We start from the raw sequence: 15,411 nt of genomic DNA, 5'->3' as shown, positions 1-15,411 counted from the left end.
TGGGAGCTGGAGAAGTTTTGGATCAAGCTGATATTTGTTTTTTAACTTCATCCACGTCTACATGACCTTATGAATAGGTTTTATGGTAAAAATAAAAAATAAAAAATCACGGTGGCCCTTAGAAAGGTTTCAACGGTGGGTGTCATTATCACTACAGCTTCCTTTGGTGTGGTCCACTGAAACTGTGGACCTGCCTCTTTTTTAGCATAAAAGCTTCAAATGATCCGAAAAAAGCGATGAACGGCGTGGATAAAAAACTTACATCAAGGTAGGCCCCGCAGAGCCCTGCCCGGTCGGATTACCGTACGGGTGGGGGTAGGACGCAATCCGCGTCCCAACCACGAGCGACTGAGAAGGACTCCTTTGTCCTCCTCACTGGACTCAGTAAACGTGATGGGGCGCTGGAAATGGCATATCCAAGTCGGTCTAAGCCACCCAGTGGCGTTGAAAAGTATTTATGAGTAGACGAGTTACTCAGTCAAGAACACCAACCTTGCCCGCTGGGTGCATAAATAGGGGTGCTGTGAAAGAGACCAGCTACCACATCTCTAAAAGACTATTCAGAGATGGATGATCTACGTCTTGCTTCTATTGCCTGCTACAATGCTGGTTCGAGGAAAGAACAGAAGCTCGCAAAGAAGGTTTTCGAAGCAATGGATGCAGACGGCAATGGGAAGGTCAGTGTTGCCGAGTTCTCTAATTTCGCATCAAAGCTTGGGTTGAAAGGATTCGACAAGAATTTTTTCAACCAGATAGACAAGGATAAGAATGGCTTCTTGGATTTTGAAGAGGCCCTTCTCTTTTACTACATTATTACCACTCGCCCTTTCTGCGACATGTGCGGGCAACTGATCATGGACATGTACTACTCATGTATTAAATGCTTCCGCCCCACCAGCAGCAACTCCTGCGATCTCTGCCCTTCTTGCTACTCCTGTGGGACCTTCAAGCACGATCACGAGGAGTTTATAGATAATTTTGCATTGCTTCGGAAGCAAAAGCCGTCGGTAAATATCCCAAAACTCTCTTTTGATGTTTATTCTGTTTCGTATCATAGTTCAAAAAAACGGTCACTTTACTGGAAACTCAGATGACCCCATTCGACTCAACCAGATTTCGAGCCGAGTCACCATGAATTCGTAGGCGAGTTTATGTCGTCACGACTCGGCCAGACAGCGAGTCAAGCCTAGACTACGGATTTTTGAACTTTGGTTCGTGTAGTGTCTGATAGATTCCGATTCGGTAGTGCATCGCTTCCAGTACCCACGTAGGTGTTGGGAAAGCTTTGTCGGCCCACCATGATGTATGTGTTGTATCCATACCGTCCATCGATTTTGCAAGCTTGCGGGACAAATGAGGTGGATCAAATCTCAGGTGGACCACACCATTTAAAAAAAAAAAAAGGTGGACCATACCATAGAAAATAGTGGTGATCAAACGCCTACCGTTCAAAACTTCTTGGGGGCTAAAAAAAATATTAAGCTAAGCTGATACTTTTTTCCCTTCTTCCGGCCGGTCTGTGTGACTTGATCAAGCATATAGCCAATCACTTCTGCTCACATTGGTTTTTTATGGCACAAATTGACCACCAAATTCAACTTGTATTCTAGATCTGGTAGGTACTTGAACCCAATCAAATCTGAATTCGAGTCTTCAAGAACTAGACCCAAACTCAGGAAAACCCGAAATGTGCAATTCCAGAACCTGGAGAGCCCAAGTTCAAGTATTATAGGACCGAATCCAAACCTGACGGGTAGACAATCCTAACTCTGTGTCCCAACTCAACTCCCTGGAAAATCAAGCCCAAGCCCAACCTAACCTGACCTATTTAATTGTAATGGCTAAGCTACCCAGCTTGGCCTTATCCAACTCTGGTTTAAGAATGAAAAATGCATGCCTTTATGCTTGATCATATATATATATATATATATATATATATATATATATATATATATATATATATATATATATATATATATATATATATGCATGGAAACGCTCACCTGCGAACTAGTTCGTACGTACTACATATGAACTTTTTTGAGAACCCATCATACATGATGTGGATCCAAAATCTGAACTATTCATGTGAAGCAGCACCTCGTGAAACCCCCCAGGACCAAGTTTTACTTTGATCTAAAACTTTGATGGGCCATGAAAAATGAAAACAGTTTCCTCCCTTGATTTGCATTTCTCTTTGCTATGGTTCACCAGAATTTTAGATCGGGGTGAAAATTTGTCACAAGGGGTTTCATGAGATTCCGCATCACATGGACCGTTCAGATTATAGACACCCATGACATGTGTGAAAAGGTGCGCATGTGCAGAGGTGCGCAAGGGAGCATGACACACACACACACACACACACACACACACACACACACACACACACACAAGTAATTATACAAGTATATATGTCACTATGTAGTTCAATGAAAAAGTGTCATGTGAATAAATAGATTTGAGATGTGTAGTGAAATAAAAAAAATTATTATCATTTAATGTTAGAGAAATCTTTACTTTTTATAGTGGATCACACATTTCACACCCGCATGTGGTGCTTTTTCACTGAACAACATGATTGTCATATAAGATTTGCGTTAACTCCCTTTGTTTGGTCAGGTCATTTGGTCCAGCTAATTTATAACCTATGCTGGCGCCCATTTAGGTTGGACAATGTCCATCATAAGCCTCACCATTTACTTAAATGGGCTACATTTAGCTTGTCCAAACCTTCCACAAAAGCTAGCTATGGGCGACTTACCCGTGGTCCAGACCTGACTACTGCCAAAGCTATAATCTTTTACTGCTGATAATATTTTCTTTCCTTGTTCTCTTGTTATAGTCCAATAGTAGGGAAATCTTTGCTTTGGGAGTGGAGCTGGCTAAGTTGGTGGGCATGCCCGGGCCTGAAGAAGTGATAGAGTGCATCCAGATGTAATGGGCCATATATAATCGTTCATGTTGAGTGCAACGGTTCTCCGGTCCTAATTTCTGTCTCACGTCGTGGATGAGTCGCCACCATTGTGGAAATGGCGGTGGTCTATCATCTCTATCCACCGCTATTTATAAAAGTCTAGCAATGTCAAAACGATGGAATTGTCTTATATATCATTGTTTGAAAGTATATTTTAATGTATTATAAATGTTTAATGTTGGAACGCATATCCTTTTAATCTACGAATTATTAGTTTTGTCAATACTTTATCATTAGGGGACTCTACTGTCTCTTTCTCCCTATGAAATAAATTATGACAATTTCGGTGTCAAATACATTGTATGGTTTTTTTTTTTTTTTTTTGTTCTTCATAAGATTAGAATATTATAATGGCTGGTGGATAATCAGGATAGAGAATCCATGGGCCACTAGGCCTGCCGTGGATATTGGGTGAATAGTGTCTCTATCATGGAGCATTAATTGATCCTATTGTAGGTGTGTGCATGTTTTCATACATTTGTAGGTATATGCATGTGTATACATTAATGGGAAGAAAATGACGGCAGAGCATACAAAATGCTACTGAGGGGCGTGGATTGTTACCACGGGAAGAATTGTGGAGAGTGGGTGGTCACCTGTCAAGCCCATGGCTAATGTGTGGTGTTTTTAATGTAACGTTGGAAGCAGGAAGAAAGACTCTATGGGAACTCGCTCGATGTACTTGTTGGGACTCGTGGAAACACAGAGTGGATTTAAGCAAAATAATTGCAATCGCACAAATAAATTCAATTAAGAATAATTCAATTTTTATGTGGAAAAATCCTTAAAAAAAAGAAAGTAGGAAAAACTGTACAAGGTCAAAATAACCTGAAGGTTGGATTAGATCTCGCAAGTATGATAGCACAAGTTCGGCATGTACACGAGCTTTATTGTATGCACATGTGCACCTAGCAGGACTACTTACTTCTTTATCATCAATCTCGGTTTCCATCTCCTTTCAAAAGAAGGGTAAATATACCATTTATCCTCATTAGTAAGTTTGGAAGCATGTTTTAGTAAATATGAAAGTTGAAAGTATGTATTTAATTAGAAAACTGGGTGAGTAATTTTCAGGTAAGAATCCCTAAATAAAATATAAATCTTATTATAAGTATTATAGTATAAATATACTAAGTTTTGATTGGTTGGACTTATAGAAAACATACACATGCATCACATGTGCCAAATATGACACATGTTTGCCCATTCAAGTTTAAGAGTCTCACGTCTGAATGTGTACTAACATCAATCTACAAGTACTCATCATGTGTTAGATGTGTTAATGTACTCATGAGCAATAAAGGCTATAGCTGCCACCATTCACGTCAATCTCTCCACACGTGCTACAGTCAACCTTTAATCATTTTAAGATTTTTAATATATAAAAAGTAAAATATCTAACCCAGAACAACATGACCTAAACAAGATATACCAACAAAATTTTAATTCTCCACAGCTCCCTGAAGAGCACACAATGTCTCGCAATAGTTGTATGGGGTCCATGTAATAAAAAGCTCTATGATGCTACTGTAATGGTTGTGTGATGTAGAGCGGGTCGTGGACAGTTTCATGGCCAAGATGGATCAGAAAAGGCCCGGTCGACGACAGAAGTGATCCGGACCGTCGGACCTTAGATCGGGCGTATCTCACAATCCGGAATGAGTTATCTGACGTAAAATATATGATTTTGGGGTAGAACGAGCTACTTTAGCCAACCAACCCAGCCACGCCAGCTTGTGCAACCCGGAATTGCGAAAAACCCCTGGATCGACGGTCGTTTCCCTGTTCTAATTTTGTTTTTACTATAAATAATAAGTTTTAGTTTGATTATAACTCTTCATCCGTCGAGCTTTAGGAGTTGCACCCAACGTGAAAAGAGCTTAGAATAATTAGGAGAATGGTTTGGTGAAGCCAAATAGGACACTTACTATTTTTGGCTAAAAACCTTGTGCACTAGTAGATATCACGACTGTCTATAAATAGTAAGTTTACTATTTATAGTAAGTCGCGGATTCTAGGAGTTTGAGTTGTAGTTTAATTCTGATTTCTTTTCATTGCTTGGTACCCCTATTTAAAGGGTTGTGAACTCGTTTTTATACATCAACTAATCAATTTCGAATTTATTAGAATTTATTTCTATTTTCTGCTGTTTTTCCTCGTGGATTCGAGAAGTCTCTGTGAGAAATCCAGAAAAGCTCCGTGGATTCGAAGTAGTTATCTTCATCACGTTCATCCCTGCGTCAATTGGTATCAGAGCGAGGATTTCTCTTGGGCCGATGGCGAACAATGAAGATATAAATCAAAATCCTATGGACGGTGATCCAGAGATTCGTTATCTTTCGAAAAGAATAGAAGCTTTCCGCCGGGAGAGTCAGTTGACCATGCAAGGGCTGCAGGCAACTCTCGACCGTTTTACGGATGCGCTACTTCCGCCCCGAGCCCTAGATGGTGCTCCACCACCTTTGGTTGCTCCCCCACCCATGGTAGCTCCACCACCCATGGATACTATACGACGCAACCCCAATTTTCGTAGAGCACTACCAGTAGCAAACCGTAGGGCTACACCAGATGATTCAAGTTCTAGCGACGAGGACCTTAATGAGGGTTTTGCCCGACGACCAATCCATAGAGGTGATCATCTAGATCGTGCTGAAAGAAACTATCGAGGTAAGGCTGAACTTCCTAGTTTTAACGGTATATTATGTATAAAAGATTTTCTCGATTGGCTAGCTGAAGTAGAGAGATATTTTGATTACATGGACGTGCCAGATCATAAAAGGGTAAAATTGGTAGCGTTGAAATTAAAATCTGGTGCTTCTGCATGGTGGAAACAATTACAACTCTCACGAGCCTGCCAGAACAAGGCACCCATCTCATCATGGTCACGGATGAGACGTCTTCTTCGATCACGATTTCTCCCCGGTGATTACACTAAAGAATTGCAACGGTTGGCTATACAAAACGATCTGTCAGAATCTGAGTCACAGAATGTGGCACGATTTATAGGTGGGTTGCGACCGACAATTCAGGACCGAGTTCAGATGTACCTAGTCGGGACCTTTGATGAAGTAGTCCAATTGGCGGGTAGGGCAGAAACACAACTTACAAGAGCTTCTGCTCATCCATATCCTTCAACTCGACCCCCCATGATGGGTCCCACGCAGGATCTAGTACTGCCACGAGGAAAAGACCTAGTACCTCAACTTTCTACAACCGCAAACCGTGATATGGGGAACGGCTCATCCAAACCTCAACGTGCAGCACCCACAACAGCGGGTCCGAGTGGGATTCCAAATTCTTATGCTTGGCCAAGGTCGAACAATTGTTATCACTGTGGCCAACCAGGCTACTTATCAAACACTTATCCTCAACGTCCCGCCGCATACTTGATTATAAACGGAGGCATTGAAGATGAGGCCGCAGAAGAAGACCATCGCTTTGATGAACATGAACAAACCACTGAAGAAATAGCAGGTGGGGATGAAGTAACGGGCGAGAATCGTGGTGAATTTCTAGTTGTGAGGCAATTACTGTATGCCCCACGAAAGGAATTACATCCACAGCGATACAATATATTTTGTACTCGGTGCATCGTCAACGGAAAGGTCTGTGATGTGATCATAGACATTGGTAGTAGCGAGAACATCGTCTCGAGAGTGATGGTGGACAAGTTGCGGCTACCAACGAAGAAACATCCTTCCCCGTACTCAATTAGCTCCATAAAAAAGGTGAATGAGACCAAGGTAACTGAACAATGTACTATCTCGTTTTCAATTGGCAAAAATTATAAGGATTAAATACTTTGTGACATAATCGATATGGAAGCTTGTCATATGTTACTCGGTCGACCTTGGCAGTCGGACTGTGATGCAACCCATCGGAGACGAGATAATGTCTACGTATTCGTCAAGGATAGTCAAAAATAATCCTTACCCCTATTACACCAGAGAACCATCTTAAAGCCTTTAAAGTGGAGGGGAGTTCCCTCTTAACCATTTGGGATTTCATGGAGGAATCCAAGGAAACCGATGAGGTATACGCCGTAGTAGTGAAGGGCGAGGAAGAGGAACTCTCAAATATCCCTCCAAGTTTAAGACTGTTGCTAAACGAATTTAAAGAAGTCTGGCCTGAGGATTTACCTGATGGATTGCCCCCCATGAGGGATATCTAACATCACATAGACCTCGTCCATACGGCTAGCCTGCCCAACCGCCCTCCTTATCGGATGAGTCCGAAGAAGTGTGAGATACTTCAGGGGCAAGTGGAGGAATTGATCCGTAATGGTCTCTTGAGAGAGAGCATGAGCCCATGTGTCGTACCCGCATTATTAACGCCAAAAAAATATTGAAGCTGGCTCATATGTGTTGATAGCCGAGCAATCAACAAAATTACCATCAAATATCGGTTCCCAATACCATGGTTGGACGACATGCTCGATATATTAGAAGGGGCCAAGGTGTTCTCTAAACTAGATCTAAGGAGCAGATACCATTAGATTCGTATTCGACTCGGTGATGAGTGGAAAACGGCATTCAAGACTAAGGAAGAGTTGTATGAGTGGCTGGTCATGCCCTTCGGCCTATCAAACGTACCAAGTACTTTTATGCGTTTGATGAATTAAGTTCTAAAACCATTCACTGGCCGATTTGTGGTAGTATATTTTAATGACATATTGATATATAGCCAGGATGAGGCGGAGCATAGGAAACATCTCAAGCACGTGCTGCAGGTCATACAAATTAACAAGTTGTACCTCAACTTAAAGAAGTGTAGTTTTTTAACTGACAGCCTGTTGTTTTTAGGATTTGTTGTAATGTCCACAGGCATTCGTGTAGACGATGAAAAGGTGCGAGCTATTAGGGAATGACCGATGCCGACAAACATTCATGAGGTGAGGAGTTTTCACAGGTTGACGACTTTCTATCGTCGATTTGTGCCAGATTTTAGCACCATAGTCGCACCTATAACAGATTAAATGAAAAAGGAACTGTTCCAGTGGACCGATAAAGCTGACAAGAGCTTTCATAAGATCAAGTATCGTTTGTCTACAACACTAGTCTTGGTGCTTCTTAATTTTAAAAAATTGTTTGAGGTCGAGTGTGACGCTTCATATGTCGGAATTTGAGGAGTATTATCACAGGAAGGCAGGCCGATAGCCTTCTACAGCGAGAAGCTCAGCGAAGCTCGAAAGAAGTGGTCGATTTATGAGCTAGAGTTGTACGCAGTTGTTCAGGCGCTGCGACATTAGCAGCATTATCTGATTCAAAGAGAGTTTGTTTTGTACACTGACCATTAAGCATTAAAGTTTATTAATAGTCAAACTAACGTGAATCGTGTGCATGCTAGATGTGTTGCGTTTTTACAGGAATTCATGTTCGTTCTAAAGCACAAGTCAGGGCAGTAGAACAAGGTGGCTGATGTACTTAGCCGTCGTGCATCACTACTTGTTACGATGAGCAACGAGGTGGTTGGCTCTGACTATCTCAAGGAGTTGTATGCCGAGGATGAGGACTTCAAAGATTCTTAAATGAACTGTCAAGAAGGTTATCCCAGTGACCTTCATGTACAGGACGATTTTCTCTTCAAAGGGAATCGATTGTGCATCCCCCAAAGTTCTTTGAGGGAACAGATTACTTAGGAGCTACATTGAGGTGGCCTCGGTGGACACCTCGGGCGATACAAGACACGAGCTTTTGTGGAAGAGCGGTATTACTGGCCGCAATTAGTATGCAATGTGGGAAAAGCCGTACAATGTTGTCATGTTTATCAGACCTCCAAGGGACAATCTCAGAATACGGGCCTCGACACCCCGTTACCTGTGCCTGACTGTCCTTAAGAGGATTTATCGATGGACTTCGTGCTTGGTCTCCCATGAACACAACGCGGCATGGATTCGGTGTTCGTGGTGGTAGATCGTTTCTCTAAGATGGTGCACTTTATCCCATGTAAGAAGACCCTCGATGCAACACACATGGCGAATCTATTTTTTAGGGAGGTCGTACGGCTACACGGGGTCCCCAAGACCATTACTTCTGATCGTGACACGAAGTTCATTAGCCACTTTTAACAGACTTTATAGAATCGATTCGATACATGACTTCAATTCAGCAGTACTTACCACCCACAGACTGATGGGCAGACCGAAGTTATGAATCGCACGTTGGGAAACCTCTTTCACTATATTTTAGAAGAAAAACCGAAGCAATGCGATTTGTCCTTGTCTCAAGCAGAGTTTGCATTCAACAACATGGTGAACCACTCGACAAGGAGATCACCGTTCCAGATTATCTACGGACGAGTGCCTCACCACACACTTGACTTGGCCCCTCTACCCAAGTACCCAGGCACGAGCATTGTAGCAGAACATATGGTAGACAAGATCATGGGCATCCATGTAGAAGTACAGAGCAAGCTACATGCCTCGAACGAGAAGTATACGGAACAAGCAGACAAGCATCGACAACAAAAAGTGTTCGAGGTGGGCGACTGAGTTATGGTCCATCTGCGCATAGAGAGATTTCCAACCGGGACATACAACAAGTTGAAAAATAAGAAGATTGGACCCGTCACAATCATTCGAAAGATCAATGACAACGCTTATGTTGTTGATCTTCCAGATGACATGGCGATCTCACGGACTTTCAACGTCGCGGACATGACTGAGTATCATGAACCAGATCAGGATGAGAACTCAAGGAAGAGTTCTTTTGAAATGGAGGGGGCTGATGTAGAGCAGGTCGCGGACGGTTTCATGGCCAAGATGGATCAGAAAAGGCCCGGTCGACGACAGAAGTGATCCGGATCGTCGGACCTTAGATTGGGCGTATCTCACAATCCGGAATGAGTTATTTGACGTAAAATATATGATTTTAGGGTAGAACGAGCTACTTTAGCCAACCAACCCAGCCACGCTGGCTTGCGCAGCCCGGAATTGCGAAAAACCCCTGGATCGACGGTCGTTTCCCTGTTTTAATTTCATTTTTACTATAAATAGTAAGTTTTAGTTTGATTATAACTCTTCATTCGTCGGGCTTTAGGAGTTGCGCCCAATGTGAAAAGAGCTTAGAATAATTAGGAGAATGGTTTAGTGAAGGCAAATAGGACACTTACTATTTTTTGCCGAAAACCTTGTGCACTAGTAGATATCACGACCATCTATAAATAGTAAGTTTACTATTTATAGTAAGTTGCGGATTCTAGGAGTTTGAGTTGTAGTTTGATTCTGATTTCTTTCCCATTGCTTGGTACCCCTATTTAAAGGGTTGTGAACTCGTTTTTATTCATCAACTAATCAATTTCAAATTTATTAGAATTTATTTCTATTTTCTGCTGTCTTTCCTTGTGGATTCGAGAAGTCTCTGTAAGGAATCCAGAGAAGCTCCGTGGATTCGGAGTAGTTATCCTCATTACATTCATCCCTGCGTCATTGTGTGACATATATTATGTTCATCATCTGCAACATCTTTAATTGACTTTTATTTTTATAATAAACGTGGGCAGTGCAAATGCATTGAAGATGAACTAGGTCAAAATTGGGGGGTCTTAACCATACCCTAATGCCACTACTAAACAAAAGCAAATTTAAAAAAAATAAAATTATACATCATCTCTAACCGACTTGACTTGTTCTTCAGTGTAATTGTAAATTAGAAGTGTTTATAATAGTGAAATTAAAAAATATAAATAATAAGTCAAAATAAACAAATGAACATCACCATAATGCATTCAAAATGTAAGATTGTATTTCCAAAGGTGGAAGAAAAGATGCCACTGTTATTTAAGGTGGGTGTTCATATCGGTTCAGTGCTGGTGTCTCGAGTACATTGCTATGCCCCCAAGAACCTCTCCGGCCTGTACGGCGCTGCGGATAGCTGCAATCTAACCTGGTATGTGCCTGGGAGATCTGAACCGTACATCAAGTAGGCTTCTCGAGTAAATCAGATGGACAGAAAATTAGGCCAGTCGTCTTTTATGCCACCAACAAGTGGACAATTTAGAAAATTCAAATGTCAGTGCTACCATTTTGTGGTGCATGATGCGTGAGAGATCCTGACCATTTCGCTCTTGGGTCCCACGTTTGACACTCTTTAGCACAAAAGTCAGGCCGGTCCAGTCATCACGTGGGTCACTCAGGTATGAGAACTATTACAACAACCACAGTAATAGATAATTAGAATAATGAAGTCACGACTTTCATTGTTACAAGGCCATGTAAATCAACCGTTGATTTAAAAATAAGAATCCACCGTCAATTTCTCGTACGCTGTAAAAAAATAGGAGCGTGCGTTGTGATGCATGCTAGGTTAAGAATAATAATTACTTTTCCACTCGATCACAGGAGAGGTTAGATTTATTTTTATTTTTTAAAATGTATTTTCAGATAGTAATGTCATTTTCCCCCTCCCCAACTGTTCCCGTTTGGCTCTCACGCTGCCGCAGCAACCAAATCCTTTGACAATGAAACGTCAGTCTGCTGGCCAACAAGGATGTGATATATATATATATATATATATATATATATATATATATGTGTGTGTGTGTGTGTGTGTGTGTGTGTGTGGGTGGGAAAAGGTACTATGCGCTCGACCTCACGATAAGCTCCTGTGAGGTCGAGCTGTGTGGGCCCCACCGTGATGCATGTCGACCATCAACACCGTGCATTTGATGGGTCCCCTCTAAATTATGGGATATTCCAAAAATCAGCCGTCTACAGAACTCATACCATCTAAAATCATGTGAAGACACCGTTAAAACATATAAAAGCACTTGGTGGGGCCCACCTGAGTTTTTAATGCTGTTGAAACTTGGTCTGAACCCTCATCCAAGTGGACACACATAATGGATGGGATGGATTTGCAAACCACATCTCGGTGGGCCCAAAAAACTGATTATGAATGTTTTAATGGTGCATGGCCCCTCCCCACTTCTGTATGTGGTGTGGCCCACAAAAGTCACGGATTGACTTGATTTTTGAGACCTAGGCCCACGATGGAATGGTGTATCTGACTGATGGGGTAGATTTTCGAAACGTATCACGGTGGGGCCCACACAGCTCTACCTCATGGGACGGGCTCGTGAGGTCTAGCACATAGTACCTTTTCCCATATATATATATATATATCATGAAGATCCTTTCCAGTCTTCAACTCATGAAACGATTCTCTCCGTTTTTTAAGTGTAGTGGGTCACGTGTAGTGGCCGGCATCATCAAAGGGTCACGGCTTTGAGCTTTACTGTGGAAACCAAAATGAAATAAACAGAAGGATCAAACTGAAACCAGGTTTGAAGGATCAAATATGCTTGAGGTACGAGATTGTTAGCAGGTTGCTAGTGAACCGCTTTTAGGATACAATAAGTTGCATATGATCAGCTGCGTATAAAGCAATAGATCATACAGCTGCAAGGAGTTGTAGGTGGTTGATGGTGATGATAATAGGATTCTCGCCTGTACTTAACTAGTTATTTTTAATGTAATTGTGATCTAAGTTAACCTGGCCCGCTTAATGGGATGCCGATTGCTTTCAGCGCCAGGTGCAGGAAGATTCCTGCAGCCCTAATTAAGCTCTGTGGAGTCCACCGTGATGGACATGTTATATTTACATTGTCCATCTATCTGTTTCGCAATCTTATTTTAGGATATTAACTCAAAATTGAGATAGATCTGGGTCCTCACTCATGCCTTAGCGGTAGACTCACAAGACTTTCAATACGGGGTGTGAAAAACCACTGTGGTATGAGTGTGTATTAAAATAAATAATAATAAGATAGATCCAAATTTCAAGTGGACCCAACCACACGAAACAGTGGGGAAAATGATGCTTACCCTTGAAACCTTCCTATGGCCTACCCTGATGTTTATTTGCCATGTAACCTGTTCATAAGCTGATTTCAACCTGGATGAAGGGAAACTATAAATATCAGCTTGATCCAAAACTTCTGTGCACTCCAAAAAGTTTTTAATGGTGGGAATTCAATCCCCATTGTTTTGTGTAGCGTGGTCTAATTGAGCTTTGGATCTGCCTTTATGTTTGGGCTCATCCTTAAAAATGAGCTAGCAAAAATGATGAATAGACTGGATATAATTCAACTTTTTTTTAAAAAAAAATTTTTTAACACAGGCAACTGCCACACACCCATGCACTCCGTAGTGGGATTTCACCACCTATGGGTTTCGAACCCAAGACCTCATGTTGTTACTCCTAAGAGTCTACCACTCGGGCAAGGATTGGAACCCCCCTCAAAAGGTCAGCTTACTCATAAGGTCACATGGATCACATGGATGAAAGTGAAACACAAATATCATGTCTACGTGAACTTATGAATAGGTTGGATGCAAATAAAAATCACAGTGGGCACTTAGAAGGTTTCAATGGTGGGCATCACACTTAAGTCTTAGATATTCCTCATTTTTTGGCTCATACCCTAAAATGATTTTAAGAAATGGATGAATGGCTTGGATAAAAGTCGCATACATCACCATGAGCCCCACGTAGGCACTTCTTGGACCAAGTCTGTTGAGACAGTGGCAATACCCAATCTGCACCCATAAATGGTGGTGCTATGCAAGACACCAGCCACCACATTTGTAGAAGGCTTTTAGGAGATGGATGAACTACGTCGGGCTTCTATCACCTACTACAACACCAGTACGAGCAAAGAGAAGAAGCTCGCAAGGAAGGTTTTCAAAGCAATGGACACAGACGGCGACGGGAGGGTCGGTGTTGCTGAGTTTTCTAATTTCCTGTCGAAGCATGGGTTGAAGAGATTCAACCAGCTTAATTTCTTCACCCAGCTAGACAAGGATAACAATGGCTACTTAGACTTTGATGAGGTCCTCCTCTTTTACTACATTGTTCGCACGAGGCCTGGCTGTGACATGTGTGGGACACTGATCATGGGCATGTACTACTCATGTGTCAAATGCTTCAGCAAGGCCGCTGACTCGTGCGATCTCTGCCCTTCGTGTCACTCGCTCGGGACCTTCAAACACAGGCACGCCGAGTTTTTAGATAATTATGCATTGCTTCGGAAGCAAAGGCCGTCGGTAAAGATCTCAACACCGTTTTGTAATTTTTATTGTGGTTCGTTTCATAGTTTTAAAACTCGGTGACTTGACTGGAAACTCAGCTGACTCGACTCAGAGTCAACCTGATTTTGAGTCAAGCCACCATGAAACTCGCAGGTGAGCCCAACTGAGTCATAATTCGGCCAGACGAGTCGACTCCAGTCATTGAGTCAACCCGACCCAGCTGGACATCAAGTCAACTTCTGGTTAGTAGTCGACTATGAAGGGAGCGGATTGCATGGTGACCCTAACACCACCTATATCCCCTGAGAACGCACTCTGTGGAGGCCCACTATTATGTATGTGTTTTATCCATGCTATCCATCTGTTTTGCCGGTTCACTTTAGGGCATAAACCAAAATTGAAGCATATCCAACTCAAGTGGACCACACCACCGGAAACAGTTAGGATAATGACGTCCGACAAGGAATTTCCCTACCTTAGGGCCGTTATAGTTATGGCCGCTGTTCACCAGGGCTTTAGTCGCTGGCTGTCCCATCATCAGGTCACCAACTTTCTTAATCTTTTGGCACTGGGCAGGTGTCAGCCCCCATACATGTCCTATGACTTTGCGGGGCCACCATGATGTTTATTTGCCATATAAGCTGTTCATAGGGTCTCACGGATGGATGAATGGAAAACACTGTACAATTATCAACTAGATCCAAAATTTCAATGGAAACCTGAAGTTTTCAATGCTAAGTGTTCAATCCCTAGTGTTTCCAGTGGTGTGGTCCACCTGACATTTCGACATGTTTCAATTTTGGGCTCATGCCCTAAAATAACCTGAGAAAACGGATAGACAAATGGATAACACACATACATTACGGTGGGCCCATAGAGTCCGGTCACCAGCTTTGATATCAGCAGTGTTCTGTCACCAGGCCATTGGTTCCGTGTTTCATATCTTCCAGTCCACGTGTGTTTAAGTTAGCTCGGGTACACATATGCTAGTATATGGAACTTTGGTAGGGGATCCGATGCATCCATTTAAGGGTAACAAATCCGGCCCATTGCTGACCTTATAATCTTCTACTGTTAATAATATTTCCTTACCTTATTCTGTTGTTAGACTTCAACTTCGGAAGCATTTGGCCTGGGAATGGACTTGGGTGGACTCCTGACTGATATACAGAACGGCTGTAACCAGATGTAATGGGCCCATATATATTCAGGACAAGACTACTTGTATAGCTCCTTACGATGCCTTAAATGGTGGTGACTCATCCACCATACTCAAGGCATGCATGTATGATAATCTGGACCATTCAAATCATGACTCGTTGTGGATACAGCATCACTCAAAAATCACGCTAGCAGGATGATCCTAACATTTAAATGGTGGCTGTCGGATGGATGTTTTAAAATT

At 42.2% G+C, this 15,411-nt stretch overlaps 2 protein-coding genes across 2 annotated transcripts; both read left to right on the top strand.

Annotated features, from left to right (window-relative positions):
* The first annotated feature begins 566 nt into the window (after nucleotides 1-566).
* On the top strand, nucleotides 567-2,941 carry LOC131244315 (uncharacterized). Its single transcript, XM_058243945.1, has 2 exons — nucleotides 567-1,007; nucleotides 2,846-2,941. Exons 1-2 carry the CDS (start codon nucleotides 567-569, stop codon nucleotides 2,939-2,941), a joined length of 537 nt encoding a protein of 178 aa, XP_058099928.1.
* Nucleotides 2,942-13,580: 10,639 nt separating this feature from the next.
* LOC131244314 (uncharacterized) lies at nucleotides 13,581-15,198 on the top strand. The gene is made up of 2 exons (XM_058243943.1): nucleotides 13,581-14,021; nucleotides 15,115-15,198. Exons 1-2 carry the CDS (start codon nucleotides 13,581-13,583, stop codon nucleotides 15,196-15,198), a joined length of 525 nt encoding a protein of 174 aa, XP_058099926.1.
* Nucleotides 15,199-15,411: the final 213 nt, after the last annotated feature.

The sequence above is a fragment of the Magnolia sinica genome, chromosome 4 (genome assembly GCF_029962835.1).
Source record: "Magnolia sinica isolate HGM2019 chromosome 4, MsV1, whole genome shotgun sequence".
Taxonomy (NCBI): Eukaryota; Viridiplantae; Streptophyta; class Magnoliopsida; order Magnoliales; family Magnoliaceae; genus Magnolia; species Magnolia sinica.
Note: the sequence above shows the minus strand (reverse complement) of the source record. Positions and strands in the feature narration are given on the sequence as shown.